Consider the following 17,960-nt stretch of genomic DNA (forward strand, 5'->3'; position numbering starts at 1 on the left):
CTGCAATGATCATCAAGGGAAATAAAGGAATAAATAAGCTGTAATATTTTTTGTCCACTCTCATATCCAGTGAATCTACAGATCTCCCATTCTCTGACAGCATAGTTAAATCACCCCACTGTCCACTTGGACTGCCCTTTAAAATAATTTTTTTTTTTAAGAAAGAAAAGTTGAAAAATCATGGATAAACACACTCCAAGGAAATATTTCCTGTGTACAGTAGAAAGAAGTTGAGGGAGAGTCCCTGTTCACTACTGGGGTCAGTCCCCATCACAATGTATGGAGGCAGGTCACTGGGAGGAAACCAGTGTAAACAGGATCTGCTTTTATCAGTGGGAAAAAAACACAGCCCTGTTTAAATTAGCCAGAAATATGTGCCTGTATGTTATAGTCACAAGCTGCTGTGTCCAAGCCTCGTTGCAGTGTTCAGTCACGGTCCTGGAGCTGTCCCTGAACACAAGATCCTGACTGTCCCTTCTGCTTCGGCAAGGAGCTCATGAGGGGATGCCTGCACCCCGAGCAGGATGCCTGGGCTGGGGGGTGAGGATGGGAGAACCAGGGTGGCACGGGAAGGATGCTTGATGGAAGCCCTGGACGTGGGACAAAAAAGGAAACCTGCCAGCCTGGCAGGGCATCCTCCTGGTGGGATGTCAAGGCTGGAGGAGGACATGTCAGACGGGCAGGGCATTCTGCTGCTGGGAACCCCCTGTACCGGGGGTCGCGGCACGGGGGGTCTGCGGTGGGACCCCGCCCTGACCCCGCAGCTCCCGGACCCCGCGCCGGGGCTGGGACGCGGCCCCGCCGGGCAAACCCTGCGCTCTGCTGCCCTCCGGCGGTGACGGGCGGGAGCGCTGCGCCCCCGGGGCTGCACCCCAGAGCTGCGAGACCCCCTCCGCAAGGGGCTGCACCCCAGTACTGCCTGATCCCCCCGGGGCTGCACCCCAGAGCTGCGAGACCCCCTCCGCAAGGGGCTGCACCCCACTGCTGCCTGATCCCCCCGGGGCTGCACCCCAGAGCTGCGAGACCCCCTCCGCAAGGGGCTGCACCCCACTGCTGCCTGATCCCCCGGGGCTGCACCCCAGAGCTGCGAGACCCCCTCCGCAAGGGGCTGCACCCCACTGCTGCCTGATCCCCCCGGGGGCTGCACCCTATTGCTGAGTGATCCTCCTGGGGGCTGCACCCTGTTGCTGCGAGACCTCTCCTGGGGCTGCACCCCACCTCTGTGTAACCCGCCCAGGAGCTGCACCCCACTGCTGAGTGATCCTCCTGGGGGCTGCACCCCAGTGCTGAGAGACCCCCTCCACAAGGGGCTGCACCCCACTGCTGAGTGATCCTCCTGGGGCTGCACCCCACTACTGCCTGACCGCTCCTGGGGCTGCACCCCACTGCTGCGAGACCCTCCCGGGGGCTGCCTCTCCCAGGGCGTGCCTGGACCCCCTCCATCATCTCTCCTGGACCCCCTCCATCATCTCTCTTCTCCCGCCTGCTCTGCTGCCGGTTTCAGTCTGCCCCGGGCTCGCCTCGTCCTGCAAAGCAGCGCTGCCGCTGCTGCCGCCTCCTCCTCCTCCTCCTCCCCCGGCGGCACCTGACGCGCGGGGCTCCCGCCCGCCCCCGGCCCGTCCGGCCCCTCCCGCCGCTCCCGGTCCGAGCGCGAAGCTGCGGAGCCGCCGGGCGCTGCCGGCCGTGCCCAGCGCAGCCCCCGGAGCATGCGAGGGCGGCGGGGGGGCTCGGACCGCGCTGCCCCCCCGGGCGGGCCGGCGGCGGGGCTGAGCGGCGGGGACAGCGGGGACAGCGGGGACGGGGGGCAGCGCGGACGGACGGCGTGAAGCGGGCGGGGGGCGACGGGCAGCGCGTCCCGCCCTGCCTCCCTCTCTCCATCTCTCTTTCCCTCCATCCATCCCTCCCTCTCTCCATCCCTCCACCCCGGCCGGGGGAGCGAGGTGCGGAGCGCGTCTTGGCGGGGGCTGCCAGGCGGGGATCATGCCGGGGGAGCTGCGCCTCGGCACCGCTTTCTCCTCGCCCTCCATGGAGCCCGGACTTTTCCTACAATGACTTTCCCCGAGCTGAGCAATGGCAGCTTGAGTGGGAACCGGACGGGACAAGACAGCCAGAGCGCTGCCAACCGGTCCTGGGGGCTGCAAGGGGAGGAGACCCCCGAGGGCAACGGCACCACGCTGACTTTCGCCTTGGATGTACAGGCGGTGGGCGTCGGGGTCTTCCTGGCCGTCTTCATCCTCTCGGCCATCGTGGGGAACATCCTGGTCATCCTCTCGGTGGCTTGCAACCGGCACCTGCAGACGGTCACCAACTACTTCATCGTCAACCTGGCCATCGCCGACCTGCTGCTCAGCACCACAGTGCTGCCCTTCTCGGCCACCCTGGAGGTGTTGGGCTTCTGGGTGTTCGGGCGCATCTTCTGCAACATCTGGGCAGCTGTGGACGTGCTGTGCTGCTCTGCCTCCATCATGAGCCTGTGCATCATATCCGTGGACAGGTACATCGGCGTCAAGTACTCCCTCAAGTACCCCACCATCATGACAGAGAGGAAGGCAGGGGTCATTCTCGTGGTTGTCTGGCTCTCCTCCATGGTCATCTCCATCGGGCCACTGCTGGGCTGGAAGGAGCCGCCGCCGCCAGATGAGAGCATCTGCAGCATCACGGAGGAGCCGGGCTATGCCCTATTCTCTTCCCTCTTCTCCTTCTACCTGCCCCTTATGGTCATCCTGGTGATGTACTTCAGGATTTACGTGGTGGCCAGGCGGACCACCCGAAGCCTGGAGGCAGGGGTCAAGAAGGAGAGGAACAAGTCCATGGAGGTGGTGCTGCGCATCCACTGCCGCAGCGTGCTGGAGGAGCCGCTCTCCAGCACCCGGAGCAAGGGGCACAACTTCAGGAGCTCCCTCTCCGTGCGGCTCCTCAAGTTCTCCCGGGAGAAAAAAGCAGCCAAGACTCTCGCCATCGTCGTGGGTGTCTTCATCCTCTGCTGGTTCCCCTTCTTCTTCATCCTGCCTTTTGGTAAGTGACCCCATCCCAGCCCTGCTTCCCGGGGCTGAACCCCTGGGGACCTGCTCCTTGGGACAAACTTTTCAGGACACAACTCATGCATGGAAATGAGGGATAGGTGACTGATAGGTGAATAAACCAGCGATGAATTAATTTAATTAATTAACACTTATTCAATATTTATTAACCAAAGTCATATAATCAATCAAAGTAGATAGCAAATGAATAAAATAGCAGCATAATAATTGCTTTAATTAATTCAGTCTGCATTCAGCATTTTAACTAACGAAGTTCAGGCTAAGGAGGAAGCAGCTCTGTTTCGAACAGGCTGTTTTTATGGCACAGTGGTCTCCAAAGAGTTTTGCTCTTTCTCCCAGTTTGGGAACTGCACCTGGATATGCCTCTGTGGGTCCAGGGCTCCCACCTCTATTGGAGATGAGTGAGGTTTTATCCCTCCAAGGAGTGTGTCAGAGCCTGAAGCACAAATCTTGACTTCCTGGGATGCTGTTGTCGTGCAGGGACCTGGAGCGGGACCAGGTGTTGTCCATAAGGGTGATGGGTAAAGATTCCATATGATTTTCCAGGACTGATCCCCCTCCCCCAGGAGTCGTGGCCCTGCTGTAGTGACCGTGTGCTCATTTAGGGTTGTCTCACGAGTTGTGCTCTGAAGTTTTGGCAAGTTGGTTGTGAAAAGGATGCTCCCTGCTGCGTGCAGGGGAGGCTGAGCAGGCACAGAGCCCACCAGGGACGTGCGATGTCCAAAGCAACGTCCCCTTCCAGCACCAGTGGCCCAGGATGTGCAGGGAAGCCGGTGCTCCTAATCCTGACAGCAGGCACCCAGCTCAGGGGACCTGATTAACCCTCTGGAATGCTGTAGCTAAACCTGGAGCGGGGAAGAAAGAGATTAAAATAACTCCTGAGTATCAGCAGCAGCCTCTGCACAGATCTCAGCAAAGCAGAGAGGTCTGTCTCTCCATCTGCCAGCTGGGACCCACGTGTCCCACAGCCCACGGGGGACTTGTGTCCCACCAACCCTGCGGCCAGGGGAACATTCATTTCAGCTGGGGCTGCACTTTTTCTCAGGGTTTTTCAAATCCTCTTGCTCGGGGCTGCCTCTCAAGTCAGTGGGAACAGCATCGTGACTACAGGGCAGATTTTGACCTGCTGAGGTTTTGAGCTCCCTCCAGCACTGGGGCTGTTTCCCTGGGCTGTGTCCCCCGGGACAGCTGGAGCCCAGGGCTGTCAGCCACCCTCCAGTGGGATAATTCACTCGGATCGATGGTGCCTCCAGAGCTGAGGTGTCCCTGGAGTGGTGAATCAGGGCTGTGTGTGTCTGCTCTCACCGTGCTGCTGTCTGATGCCTCCTTGCTCCAGCGTCTCCCTGTAGGTGAGGGTGGTATTTGGGGGGTTTGGTTCAGCTCTCCACGGGGCTGAAATCACTGCTGTGAGGAATCTTCGCCCTGTGGGAGCATTGCAGTTGATGGTATAACTCAGGCAGGGAGCAGTAAGGCTGCACTCAGCTCCTCTCCCTGAAAGACCTGAGATGAATTGTCCTGTTTGACCATGCCTCAGTTTCCCTTTCAGTGATCAGGTGTTTTAGGGGTGAGGGCGAGGTGATGTAACCTGCAAATAAACAGTTTGGGAATTGTGGGGCTCGGGGAGATGCCAGTACCTGAAGGCTGAGCTCTCTGGGCTGCCCCATTCTGAAACTCCCGTCCTTGGCCAGCCAGGGCAGGAACCAGCTCCAAACCTCATTTGCACCTTTACACCTTAAAATCACAAAATCATAGAATGGTTTGGGATGGAAGGGACCTTAAAGATCATCCAGTTCCAACCACCTGACAACCTTCCAGCTAATGCATGTTCCTCTGAGTTACTCCTAGTACTTCAAAATAGAGAAGGAACCTCAGGCAAATACTTTTCAGTAGGAAAAAAAAAATTGGTTTGTTTTACTATATCTGTTCTGCCTTGAAACCCTTGAGCCAGCTTCTCTGCTGATGTAAATCAGAGAAGTCAAAGGAGGCACACTGATTTCCACCAGCTAAAAATCCAAACCTCATTCTTTAGGTACCTCCCATGAACCCATTTGCTTCCTCCGAGCACACAACTGGCCAAGTCCTTTATAAACATGGCTTTGATCTTTACTTCCTGCCGTATTATATGTATAATATAAACACAGCAAAAGTTCATTTATTTTATGACGACCAAATATTCTGCCTCTGATTTCCCCCCCTTTTATTAATTGCAATTTCCTATTCAAATCTGAGAATCGTTCAGTGCTGTCAAGGAGGGGAACAGAAACTTCTAATCTTGGATTTTACTGCTCAGGGGACAGGTCTGAAACTCACAGAAATCAGTAAATTTTACTGTAAATCCACAAACTGAAACATGCTGGGGCCAACTCTGCTGAAAAAGGTTGTAAGTGGTAAAGTCGAATGGGTTTTATTTATTTCATTAGAAAAAATTAGGTGAAAGAATTTGGGACCAACTGAAAATGATATTGATACACATTTTAAATGGAAGTGAAACTTCCATGAAAAACAAAATAACTTTCAATTGAAGAGAAATTGTTTCAACTTACGAGTAAATGGGAATTTATTTTAAAAATGAGCATTTGGAGACATTTCAAATTGAGCCTTCAAATGGCATCGAAGTGACATGAATGAGTGATCTGTTTTCTTCTGAAAATATCCAAATGTTTTGACTTTTTTTTCCTGTCTTTGACATGAATTTGCAAGAAGACATCGTTGAGTCACACTGTTCACTGATGTCTGATTAAAATTTTTAGTAAAAGTAAATTTTTCAAGTGACAAAAGACTCTCAGCTCCACTTAAAAGTCCCTCAGCACTTGGAAACTTCCATACTTGCGCCATCCTCAGTGTCTCTGAGTCTGCACATATCCTTGCAGCTCTCTGCAGAATAGATCCCACATTAGTTACACAGGAGTAATATTCATCACATCGGGGCTGAAGAGCTGAAATAACCCAAAATTTTAAATAACACGAGCTATGTATGTGCTAAATGCTGTCAGCCGTTTCTCCGTGCTCGAATAATCTACAGTGATTTTTCTTTAAATCAGCTCAAACTGCCCGATACCGCCACAGCCTGTTCATCAGCTGAGTAATTTAACTCCCTCTTGGATGTGTGATCACAGGCCCTGAGCACGGGATGCTGTCACCAGGAGTTTACAATTAACAATTATCAGCTTCTGTGGCTAATGAGGATCTTTAAGCAGCGGGTTGTTCAACCCAAGATGAAATCCTAGTTTGTAGCTCATGTTTAGGTCATGTCTTTGCTGAGTGTGGAGAGCAGTGGAGCTCTCCCAGGCTGCTGTCTGGAGATGCTGGGAGGTGGTTCTGGGGTTTGTGGCAAGGTTCCTCTTCCCTGAGCAAACACCAGTCAAGAGAATTTAACTGGAGACTTTTCAGAGATGTAGGACCAGAAGTTTAAGGCTGATTTGTAGCATAGGGTTCATCTGCCTTTGGTTGTCTCAGGTCACGGAGATGCTCCAAGGGCTGGAGTCCCTCTGCTCTGGAGCCAGGCTGGGAGAGCTGGGGGCATTCACCTGGAGAGGAGAAGGCTCCAGGGAGCTGTTAGAGCCCCTTCCAGTGCCTAAATGAGGCTTATAAAAAGGAGGCAGAACGACTTCTTATATGGGCAGAAAATGATAGACAAGGGGCAGTGTTTTAAATTGATAGAGGGCAGGGTTAGAGTAGATCTCAGGAAGAAATACTTTACTCAGAGGGTGATGAGTCCCTGGCACAGAAGCTGTGGCTGCCCCTGGATCCCTGGAAGTGTTCCAGGCCAGGCTGGATGGGGCTTGGAGCAAGCTGGGCTAGTGGAAGATGTCCCTGCCCATGGTTGGTGTTGGAACTGGATGGGCTTTAAGGTCCCTTCCAATCCAAACCATGATTCTATGACTACAAAAACATCCAGGCACAACATAATGATGAGCTGGTGGTGTCTGCACTGCAGGTATTTGCAGAAGAGTGGGATATATCCTAGTCTGGATTTTTCACTTGGTGACCTCGGAGGGTTTTTTCAACTTTAACAATTCTGTGACCCCATAGAGGCTTCACTGGCTCTTCTGCTGATGGAAAATCACATTAAAAGTTAGGTGCTGGGTTTGTCCTTGCAGCAGACACCGATGCCAGGTGGTCACAGAACCAGAACCCCCTATAGGCAGATAGTCACTTCTTTCTCAAAGCTGAGCCAAAAGGAAGCAAATAAGAATAGGAGGAGGAAAGGAGGCCTGAGTCCCATCACTCTGCAGCTGGGGAGCACGTGAAGTCAGTGTGAATCCTCAGATAGGACTGTACCCAGAGTGGAGGTCAAGACCTTCTCCATCAGCACCTCAGACGCATCTAGGAGGAAACAACCATCCCTTGGGATCAAGGATGGACTAGCTGGTACCCAGGATGGTGATTTATGTACCTCAGTGGACTGTGTTTTTTAAGCATGGTCTGGTCTGGGCTCCCATGTTTGTTATTCTTTGGATTTGGTCAGAAATCAGGACTGCTGGGAGAAAGAAAGACACATAGTGAGAAATGGGAAAACACCATAGTTAGTGCCACACAAGGGTGAAGGCCACAACCCGAGGCTCCCTTTGCTGTGTCCATCCACAAGCAGCAGGTTACCCAGACCAGGAATGACTGAAGAGATCCCTGAGTATGGACAAAACCCTCCAGGCTGTGACAGTGCAACATTTGTCTTGGGCTGGGGACTTGTTGTGTTTGCAGTGGAAGCTGCTGCTCATTTCCAGGTATGATTCAGAAGAACAGTGACCTGGCTTTTCCACCTGCACCCCAAAGGAAAGGCAGCTGCTACACCAGCCAGGCTCTGAAAAGTCTCCTTCAAGCCAAAACATAAATGTATTTGTAGATGCTGTTTGACATAGGGCAGGAGACCTTTCACAAAGTATTTTGCAGAGCCGTAGCTGTGCTCAACTTCAGGAAGTGCCACTTGTAAAATAAATGATGGGGAAAACACTGTGAAAGCAGATTTCATGTGAGACCAAATCTGTTCTGGTAGAAATGGAGAATCTAATTCTACTCTGATAAAAGAGCATTTAGCATGGTTTCCTAATAGAAAAAGAGCTTGTGTTATCACTCTGTGCCTGTGATGAACTCACCACCGGATGAACTTTTTCATTATAGAATCCCAGAATGGTTTGGGTTGGGAGGAACCTGAATTTCACCTCATTCCACCCCCTGCCATGGGCAGGGACACCTTCCACTAGAGCAGGTGGCTCTAAGCCCCATCCCCTCTCCTGCCCTGGTCACACTGCTTTGGATGCAGCCCATCATCAATCCCAATTGCATTCGAAAAACTGCTAAAAGCACTCTAATATCCCAAGTTCCTATAAAAATGGACAGATGGGTGAAAGACTGAAAACTTTAGTACTCTCCCTCACAGAAGGAAGGTTCAGAGTGAGCTCAGCCCCTTGGTAGACATCAAAAAATACTAAAAATCCACTACATGACACAATCCCAGAAAAAACCCAAACTTCTTTATTCTTGTTGTGCACAGGATAACTTGATAAATAAAAGTGATTTGAACGTAGGAGGAGAAAAGATAGAACATTTAATTGCTTTGATTGTCAGGGCCGTTCCTTGTATCTCCTGGAATTTTCTGAGTTACGGTGGAAGTGGCAGAACTGACATGGAAAAAGGAATGCAAATTGCTTTGGAATAATTATCTATGGCCCAGAGCATCAGATCAAACTGGAACAAGAGCAATTGGGATGAACTATTCCATCTGCTACATGTCCTCCTTTGGTCCTGGTTCACAGGAACCATACTCTGATTCAAAATGCCATCAAAGACACGGGGCCTCAAAAGCTGCTGGTACCAAGCTCTGGTTGGATTTATTGAACTTCATCCAGGCAAGAGGCACCACGGGATGTTTCCATCAAATGGGCTCATGCCAAATTACCATAAATTCATGAAATTATAGGGGATGGATGGATGGATGGATGGATGGATGGATGGATGGATGGATGGATGGATGGATGGATCTTCCAGCCCATCTCCCTTTCTCAAGAAGAGAACACGTGGCCTCAAACCATTCCTGAACCATTTCAAGACTATTCTTAAAGCATTAAAGTGAGGGGAAATCCATTTCTTTCCCTGACAAATTTTGCTTTTGCTTCAGCAGCCCTCAAATGTGATTTCTACTTCTCTTTTTCCCACTCAGAGTGTCTGCAATAGCATCAGGGCTGTGTTGCACCCTGGCAGAGTGTCATTCCTAGGGCATGACAGCAGGGATGTGTGCAGTGGGAACGGCACAGGGACATGTGGGGGTGTGCAGCCCACTGGGATAGCAGTGAGGGAACAGTGGATTCACCTGCAGTGATTGTGTCTGTCTAGAGAAACTCTGTGGGAAAACAACCTGGGAGCTGGGTTTCCCTCCAGGGAAAACACATTCCCATCCTGGAGGAGGGCACAGGAGAGAGTTACAAGCAGGCACAAGGATAACCAGCCTGTGAGTAAACTATGCAGCCAAAGCATTAGACAATGGTGATTCCCTCCATGTGCCCGAGTGCAGAAGACACCAGGGTGAGGAAAAACAGAGAAACACCCTATGTTTGGAAATAATCAGCCAAAACAAATTATTTGGAGCCCAAATAAGTGTTTCCTACCCATTACCTGTGTGTGAAGCCAGAGGTGGACAGAGGGGCTCAGTGCAGTTTTTGATGTTATAATAGAGGCCTCATTCTGGGCCTCAGTTAATGATTTGGGCACCAAATTTGAACATCTGCTCTGCTTCTGCCTGGCCAAAGCAATGCAGGGATTTGGAATAGGACACAGATATTCCATGACTTGTGTATGGGATTATTCTGCTTCCAGTCCATCCACCACGCCACTAAATAAAACTATTTGAGACCAAATGTCTATTTTTATATGGCAGAGCCCTCACACATCTTGAGGCAGTTGCTATAAGGGATGTACCACAAGCAGGGAAAAGATACACCTTGAAAAACTTGAAACTACTGTGATTCAGTGAGCAAAATGTTACAAAATCTCTCAACAGGAGTTTTGGAACCAATACCAGACTACACCACACAACATTAAAGTCACCTATGTTAAGCTAGGTCTGATGGCTTTATTATATTTAACAAAACAAGTGTTATTTCCTTGGGAAAGCAACCTGAATTATCTTCTGATTGATCAACAGGAGTTTTACCTGCTGCAATTACTGTGCTGTATTCTAGGTAGGGCTGATAGCACCTTTTACATTATGGGACCCTTCTGGTGTCAAACATTATCTATTGGGTAAAGTTTTCCATTCTGTGTCTCTATAACGAGCTGATTTTGTTCTGCCAAATGTGAGTCAACATGAGAGGGACAACAGCCATGATGTTTCCATCATTCTTTGTGGGATAACTCGACCCTTGCTGTATTGATTGTATGATTCTAATGAATCCGCTTTATTCACTGATTAGGATGATGTTTAGGAAGAATTTCTTCATGGAAAAGGTTGTCAAACACTGGCAAAGGTGTTCCTGGAGGAATTTAAGAGCCATGTGGATGTGGTGCTTGGAGTGGTTGGACTTTTTTCTTAGAGGGCTTTTCCAACATTAATGGGTCTGTGATTCCATGATTCTACTTCTGCCTGCTCTGTTGTTCTCTGATTTGGTGCTCTGTGAAACTGTCACGTGGAAACAGAAGGCTGCACTTCTCCCTGCACCATAATTTATGGGTGAGATCAGCCCAGGGATGGATTAACTGGAGTGGCTGGAACAGGATATGGTTTTTTCGCTGCTCCTAATGAATAGGCTTTCTCCAAGAGGGCTTGTAGCTGATGCATTTGGAGCCAAGCCCAAGAGCCACCAGATTTGGTGGCAGAAAACCAACTGCCAGCTTGATCAAGAGAGGGCATTTCCTCCTCCTGGGCAGTTTCCAACCCGAGGCAATTCACAGCTCAGTCATTAAGGCCACTGAAATGCAACTTTACCCCCTCCAGTAGCTGGGGAAAAAAAAAATTAAAAAGAAACATTTACAAGGGATTCCTGCTGAGAGAAATCCCTGCACCAGACAAGTCCAAGCTGCCTTTCCCGTTGTTCACAGTGAGCACATTGATGGCATTCAGTTAAGGAAGATCAGCAGGATATAGGGAATACAGGGCTGGCCCCAGACAGCTCTCTCCAACACAAATCTGCTCAAGAATTGTGTCTGGAGCTGTAGAAACATGGGATTGGTGGTCCCACTTGGTTTCAGGACCCAGAACCAAACCTGCTCCTCTTGTGTCCAGGAGTTTGTTTATTTGTCATGGTTAATGGGATCTGTATTTCCCCCAGTGAGTCAGAGGCTGGAGTAAATCACAGGGGTTTCCCTGCCTTATCTCCTGAATTAAAGAGCTTCTGGCTGTATTCCCCTGCAAGGGTGTTGCAATGCAAGGCTACAAGTACGAAGCTGCAAACCTTCCAAAAAATGTCCATTATGGGGGGGAAAAAAATAGCCATACAGAAGCCCTGCAAGAGATGTCCAGTTAAGGGATCAATTATGCAAATACTGAGCAGAGAACAGCCCCCAGTGCATAAGAATCCAGCCCCAGACTTTGCTGGAAGGGCTATGCCAGTGCTCAGTCCAGGAGACAAGGGCAAGACCTTAGTGAAAGCATTTGGATGGGGAAAAGATAAAAAAGAAACTTGTTTGGAATTAGGAAAAATCATATCCTAACCCTAAAACTGATGGTTTGTCGCATAGAGACAGTGAGGAATGGGGGTATCTTTGTGGCAATGAGGCAAAGAGGGTTAGGAGAGCAGGAGCAGGAATGGGGCAGGAATCTCCCCTGCAGCACGAGGATGATGTGGAGCCAGGCATTGCTGAGGGAAGGACGTCACCCGCACAGTGGGCTTGTGTCATATCTCATCCCTGGCTGTTTTCCAGCTCAAGTTTCCTCAGACCAGCTCCACAAATCACAGAGAAACAGCTCATGAGTAATGACAGGGATCATGGAGGGCACTGACCCTAAAGTCCAGGGACTCAGTTTTGAGGCCCTAGGTCACCAGATGAAGTTGGCAATGGTGTTATTTCTTGCCCTCTCACCTGAGTGCCCGGCAGAGGACCTGACACCTGTATTCCCCCCTGGTTGTGTTCTCAGAAATGTGTTTTGGAAGGGTTTGGGGCACACACAAAACACAGCAGTGGTGGCCCCATCAGCTGCCTCTTGTCCTTGTTTGAGTGCAGAGAGCAGAGGACTTGGGTTCAGAGCAGCTTCCAGCTCTTGAATCTCAGCCCTTGAAGCCAAGTTCTCTCGGAGACACTTGCCAAACTGCACCAGAAAAGTTTTTGAACCATGGGCTCTTTCTGTTCCCAGGGTCCCTTCCATAGGAATTATCTGGAAAGCTGTGAGGATGGGGTGTGAAGTCCAGCTGGCAGCCAGCCACGGGCTTGGGGGGATTTGGGGGAGCAAAGCAGAGTGACTTTACTTCACAGGATTGGTTTTCTGGGTATTCCTCACTAAGAGATTATCATAGACTCACAGAATGGTTTGGGTTGGACCCTAAATACCATCCAGTTCCAACCCCTTGCCATGGGCAGGAACACCTTCCATTGTCCCAGGTTGCTCCAAGCCCCATCCAATCTGTCCTTAAACACTTCCAGGGATGGGGAAGCCACGGCTTCTCTGGGCAACCTGTGCAGGGCCTCACCACTTCTCAGTAATGAGAATGAGAAAGAAGGAGCAAAGCACAGGATTTTCCAAATATTGCATTTCTCCCTTTCTTCTGCCTTGCAAAAGATGGATTATTTAGGATTAAATCATGCTGTGCTTCACTTCCAGTGACACCACACAGTTGCAGCACTCCTGGGCTCTTTGCAGACTGGTCTATCTGAGATCCTTCATGGTACACAAGCCCATTGCTCACATGCTTCAGCCTCTGCTGTGTCAGGGGCTGTACAAACAGTAGTGTTATTTCTAGACTGGAGCAGCTCAAAGTAGTGGATCCAGATGGATGTGGGAGGCAGGAGAGCACCCTGTAGTATCTGCATGCAGGCAGACTGCAGTTTTGCCAGAATTTAGGCAAAGCAGTAGGGAATAGTGGTGCAGATACTGGCAGACAACTTCTGCTCTCCTGGGAAAGGCACCCAGGAGAAAGGAACAATTCCCATTGCATCTGATCACCTCCCTTGCCACCACCCTCCTTCCCTGAATACCTGCTTAATCAGTGCTTCCCTTCTTTAATGGCTTTGACAGACAAGGAATGTAGTTATTTCTGGTGTGCAGGTAGACAAAGAAATTGGGACCAGACTCACAGGTGAAGATTTCTGTGGAGAGTTGCCTATGAGCAGGTGGATGTCTCATCTCCCATTATTGTCCATGCCTACAGAGTCTTGATTGCTCGCCAGGTTTGGATTGCAATTTACTTCTCTAAAATATGCCCCAGTGCCATCTCTAAGGTAGATGAGGAAACCACATGGGGTTTTGGTTGCAACACAGGACCTAGAGAAGCTCCATGATCTTCTAGAAGGACATCCAGAGTCCAGGAGGGACATCCCAGGGCATTTATCTCCAGTGGTACAGGACACGTAGGCAACCTCAGTGTTTGCTTTCAGATGACCTGGATTGCACCCTGGGTTGTTTTCACAAGAAATTAAAATGAAAACTAGACACCCTCATGTGAAATACATCCAGTAACCTGCCACACTAACATTTCATTCTCTATCCCATAAACTGGAGTCTAAGATGTGCCCTGCAGCTTGGCATCTTGGCATGTCAACAACACCTTTCCCTCAGATGCAGATCCTGAAGATGTGTCCTGAAAATTAAAATAAAGGGGTCACTGCTGCCTGCTCAGATGGCCTGAGAGGAGCCAGCCTGGCTTCCTTCACATCTCTGCCAAGCATTGAAGGGCACACCTTTGCTTCAGTGCAGGCACAGCAGGAAATATATATGAGAATCTCTGAAGGAAGGGCTTCAGTTTTGCTGATGGGCAGAGATAGAGAAGAAAAGTCATGTGAGGGACTTTACTGATCTGACCTGACTGTTTCTTCTGTAGTCTCCATCACTTGGCCTGTGCTGCAGGAAAGAAGAACCCCACTGACTTTCTCAATAGATGGAAAACATGGATTTGTCTGCCAGTTTGGCCTCTCCGTTTAGGACAGGTAGTGACAGTAAGGTGTTGGACACGGTGGTGGTGCACACAAAGCTTGTCCCATCACAGCTTGAAGTCTGCCTGCCTGCTAATGACGAGATGTGAGAACCAGAAACACACAAGGCCAGGTTGGATGGGGCTCAGAGAAACCTGAAAGGTGTTCCTGTCCATGGCAGGGGGTTGGAGCTGGGTGGTCTTAAGGTCCCTCCAACACAAACCATTCTGCAATTCCATGATTTTATAGTACACATGATGCTCAGACTCTTCCTGGGATTCATTAGCATCCCTTAATGACCCCAGTGGGAAGCATGGCTGCTGCTGTCCTACAGGAAGTATCCATGAACTTCCCCCAAAGGTCAGGGGAATGAGGACGTGGGTGGTTTCATTTTCCTGCTGCAAGGACAGGGCAAGGGAACGTATTTACATTCGAAACAGAACTTTCCCAGTGTCTGTGGCTGCTCGAGTCAAAGGCAGGGAGGGAAGGGGGCTGAGTGGAGAGTGTTTACATCAAATGGGGCCATCAGCCTGTCAGGATGAATTCCACACATTCAGCTGGAAAAGGTCTGTTCCTTCCCTGTGTACTCTCACTCCACACCCCTCAGCATGCACTCAGAGAAACCACAGGTGATTTAATTAACAGCCTAATGTATGGAACAAAAATAATTTGCTCCAAAACCAAGCATTTACTGCTCCAAGCAGAGCTGGGTGACTCACAGCAGAATTCAGATCAGCCATTGGAGAGCAACACTGCAGAAAAATGATCACATCTGCCATCCTACCAAGTGCAGTGGCAATCCCTCAGGTGCCTTCTTCGTTTGTAGCTCTTCATCTTCTTCTCCCTTTTCCTGTTTCTCCTCCTGTCTGTACCCCTCTGTGGCTCTGGTGGCAAATACCACGGGCAGCTGTCACATTTGGAGAAAGGACTGACTGCCACTGCAGACCCTCATGGATCAGCTGTGATCCTGCTCAAAATCACTTGGGATGTGTGTCCCAGTCCCTGAACTTCTGCTGCCTTTGGAGAGGCCGTTCTGGATCTTATTGCATCTGGTTATTGGAAATTTTATTGTTTGCACTGGGAACATATCTGTGTCTCCCTGCAAATTCATTAGTTTTGTGTCCATGTCATCCTCCTTAAGAAATTAGATTCTTTCCTTGGATTTCACCCTTCCAGCAAACAACTTCTTAGAGGTCTTCTCCCCCTATAGCCTCTTTTTGTTGCATTGCACAAGCTAAAATCCATCCCACCTAATGAATTGCTCCTTCTTTTACCATCCATATTCCCCCACTGATCCATCTGGATTTGCTCCCCTTTACATCATGGATGGTTTGGGTGCTTTGGGAGACCAGCCTAGTACTTAAGCTCTTGAGGATACACCAGGCAAATGGGTGTCTGGGCAAGCAGTTCTGTGTGGTAATTACTCTGATGTCCCTGTTAGCAATGGTCCTGACAGATCACACTTCCCACCTGGAGAAGAGATGGAGAAGAGAACCACCTGGACTGTGTTGGTGGATGTGCCCTGTGATTGCCTCTGTCCAGCCTATGCAGTTTTGATGCTCTGCCTGTGAAGCTGGCACTGGATTTGGATAATTCTGGGTCATGCCACAGAGATCTCCAAGGAAAAGTGTCTAAGCAATAGATGGTTGCTCGCTGCCATGCCCAAGCTGATGCTTGGGGTTGTACCACAGGGCTCGTTTCATAAGCCCATCTTTTTCACTGCTCTTTTGTTCCATAAGGGACTTTCCAAAGGACCCTCCTTCCAAACTCAGCTGGAAACATCTCCCCAGGTCACTGGAGGGGTCACACCTCAAAGCCCTGAGGTCACCATCTGGCAGTGCTGAAATGTGGATGAAGAAATGCTGCTCCCCTGCCAGATGTGAGTCATCCTCCCTCTCCAACACCGCCTGATGGTCACCATGGGGACTGGGTCAACCACCTCAGGAAAATGGTCTGGGAATGTCCATTTTTTCATCTCCCTATTTATTTCTTGACACTTCCAAACACCTTCCTCTCACTCTTCTCCTTCTCCAGCCCAGGACTGACTGTGTTTCAGGTTCACAGGGCACCAAGGAACCTTTATTTTATTCCAAACTTCATCGTCAGGGAGGCAGTTCTACCACACGTGTTTGAAAGAGGTGTCAGAGTCCATGAGAAAGCACTTTGCTTCTGAAGAGACAGAGGGACTGAGCCAGCCATAGCTGAGGAAACCCTCTTCAGGGATCTGGCAGGCTCCCAGGCAATGCTGTGGGCACTTTTAAGGGCTTTGCATAGCAAGACACTGAATTTAGGTGTCTGCATTAGGGTTCCCACTGTTGTCACCCTGGTACCTGTAGAGATCTTTGTAGCTAGAGATTATTTTCTTCCTTCTCAAGGTTAAATCCTTCCTCCTTGAGTGGCTGTTGGTCTCCACCCCATTCTGAATGTCTTTTTTTTGTATCAATTCTGCTGGTGCTAGGCTGGTCACTCAGAAAAGTTTCAGCACTAGCAAGTTTTCCCTTGTTTTCATCCTCTCCCTGGTTATCCTGATTCCCCCAAATACTGGCGTGGAGTAAAACCCATCCCACTAGACAGATGTTTCCATTAAATTTGGGAATGTCCGCAAAACCACTCGGAAAAGGCCTACAAATGAAAAGCAAACTGGGCTGTTTATTGCTATTAACAAACAGAAGAAAAAAAAAATCCAACCCAAACAAACAGCAAAACAACAGAGAATGCAAGAATGTGATCATTTGGGAACAATTTGTTATTTGTTATTCCTACTAATAAAATCTATTTGGACTGCAGTTGCATCCAGGAACACGAGTGTAGGAGCTGGAATTTCTATTGTAAAAGGGTGATTCCTCACTCCAAAGAATTCACTGCCTTGTTTTTGTGAGTTTAACTGTGCAAATCACTGACCTCTGGGCACCATTGGGTTGTGGGGCTACCGCAAGTGGTCCACAGCAGATGCACAGAAGGATATCAAGCATTAAAATGTGAATGCTTTCAATGAAAAGTTGGATAATGAGGTTGTGGAAGCACCCAGGGGAGATCCAGAAGGCTGATAATGCTCCTTCATCAACAGTTTTAGAATCTAATGAGGGAAGAGTTGGGCCAAAAGAAAATTAAACTCTCTTTTTCAAAATTACCCATAATGTCCTATTTCCTCTTGAGTTTTGATTAGGTTTGGTTTGATTTGTAAACTTAAATGCAAGCAAACTTTAATTTGAAGTACTTTGACGTGTGTGCTCCTCCCTACCCCAAAAGAGAAGTTTTGCTTAGAAAAGTTTTGATATTGAAACTTTGCCTTTGTTTTCTAAATTCTTTCTTCTCTCTCATCTGCTTTGGCAAAAATAATTTGTTGAGTTCTCTCCATATGAAAATTTGTTTCTGTCTCCTCCAATCTGTGAATGAAAGAGGCAACCAATACATTTATGGCACCGGGTCAGGATCAGCCACATGGAAAAATCCCTCCCAGTGTTACTGCCAAATCCCTCTCTGGTGCTCTGAGCATGGAAAGTACCACCCAAACCTGCTCAAGTTGGCCAGAGCTGGGACAGCCATGCCCCAAGAGAGCAGGAACAAGGGCAGGTTCATGACCTGGGAGATTCCCAGGCTGAGGACAGTCTGCAGGGCCAGCCTGTAACTTGGGCGGTTTCCTGTCTCTCAGTGGGAGCATCCAGGGATTTCTCAGTGCCAGGACATCAAAGAGGAGATTATAACCAGCTGTCTCACAGGCCTAATTGATAGCAGGCCTCTTTATTCCACAAGGAGGTCTCTGAGGGAAGCCAAGGGAGGTCAAAAGGAATGAACAAAGGATCATGGATGTTCCAGGGTGTGAGGAGGGCAGAGACTACCTTCACCCCTGGGTCAACTCCAGGG

General features: G+C 49.5%; 1 protein-coding gene across 1 annotated transcript in view; it reads left to right on the top strand.

Annotated features, from left to right (window-relative positions):
* The first annotated feature begins 1,813 nt into the window (after positions 1-1,813).
* Positions 1,814-17,960, top strand: part of ADRA1D (adrenoceptor alpha 1D) — a 38,725-nt gene continuing 22,578 nt past the window's right edge. Inside the window, exon 1 of the mRNA XM_010402111.3 lies at positions 1,814-3,015. Coding sequence (XP_010400413.1) covers positions 2,049-3,015 — 967 coding nt within the window. The 5' untranslated portion in view covers positions 1,814-2,048. The remainder of the gene's footprint in view (positions 3,016-17,960) is intronic.

The sequence above is a fragment of the Corvus cornix genome, chromosome 4, assembly GCF_000738735.6.
Source record: "Corvus cornix cornix isolate S_Up_H32 chromosome 4, ASM73873v5, whole genome shotgun sequence".
Taxonomy (NCBI): Eukaryota; Metazoa; Chordata; class Aves; order Passeriformes; family Corvidae; genus Corvus; species Corvus cornix.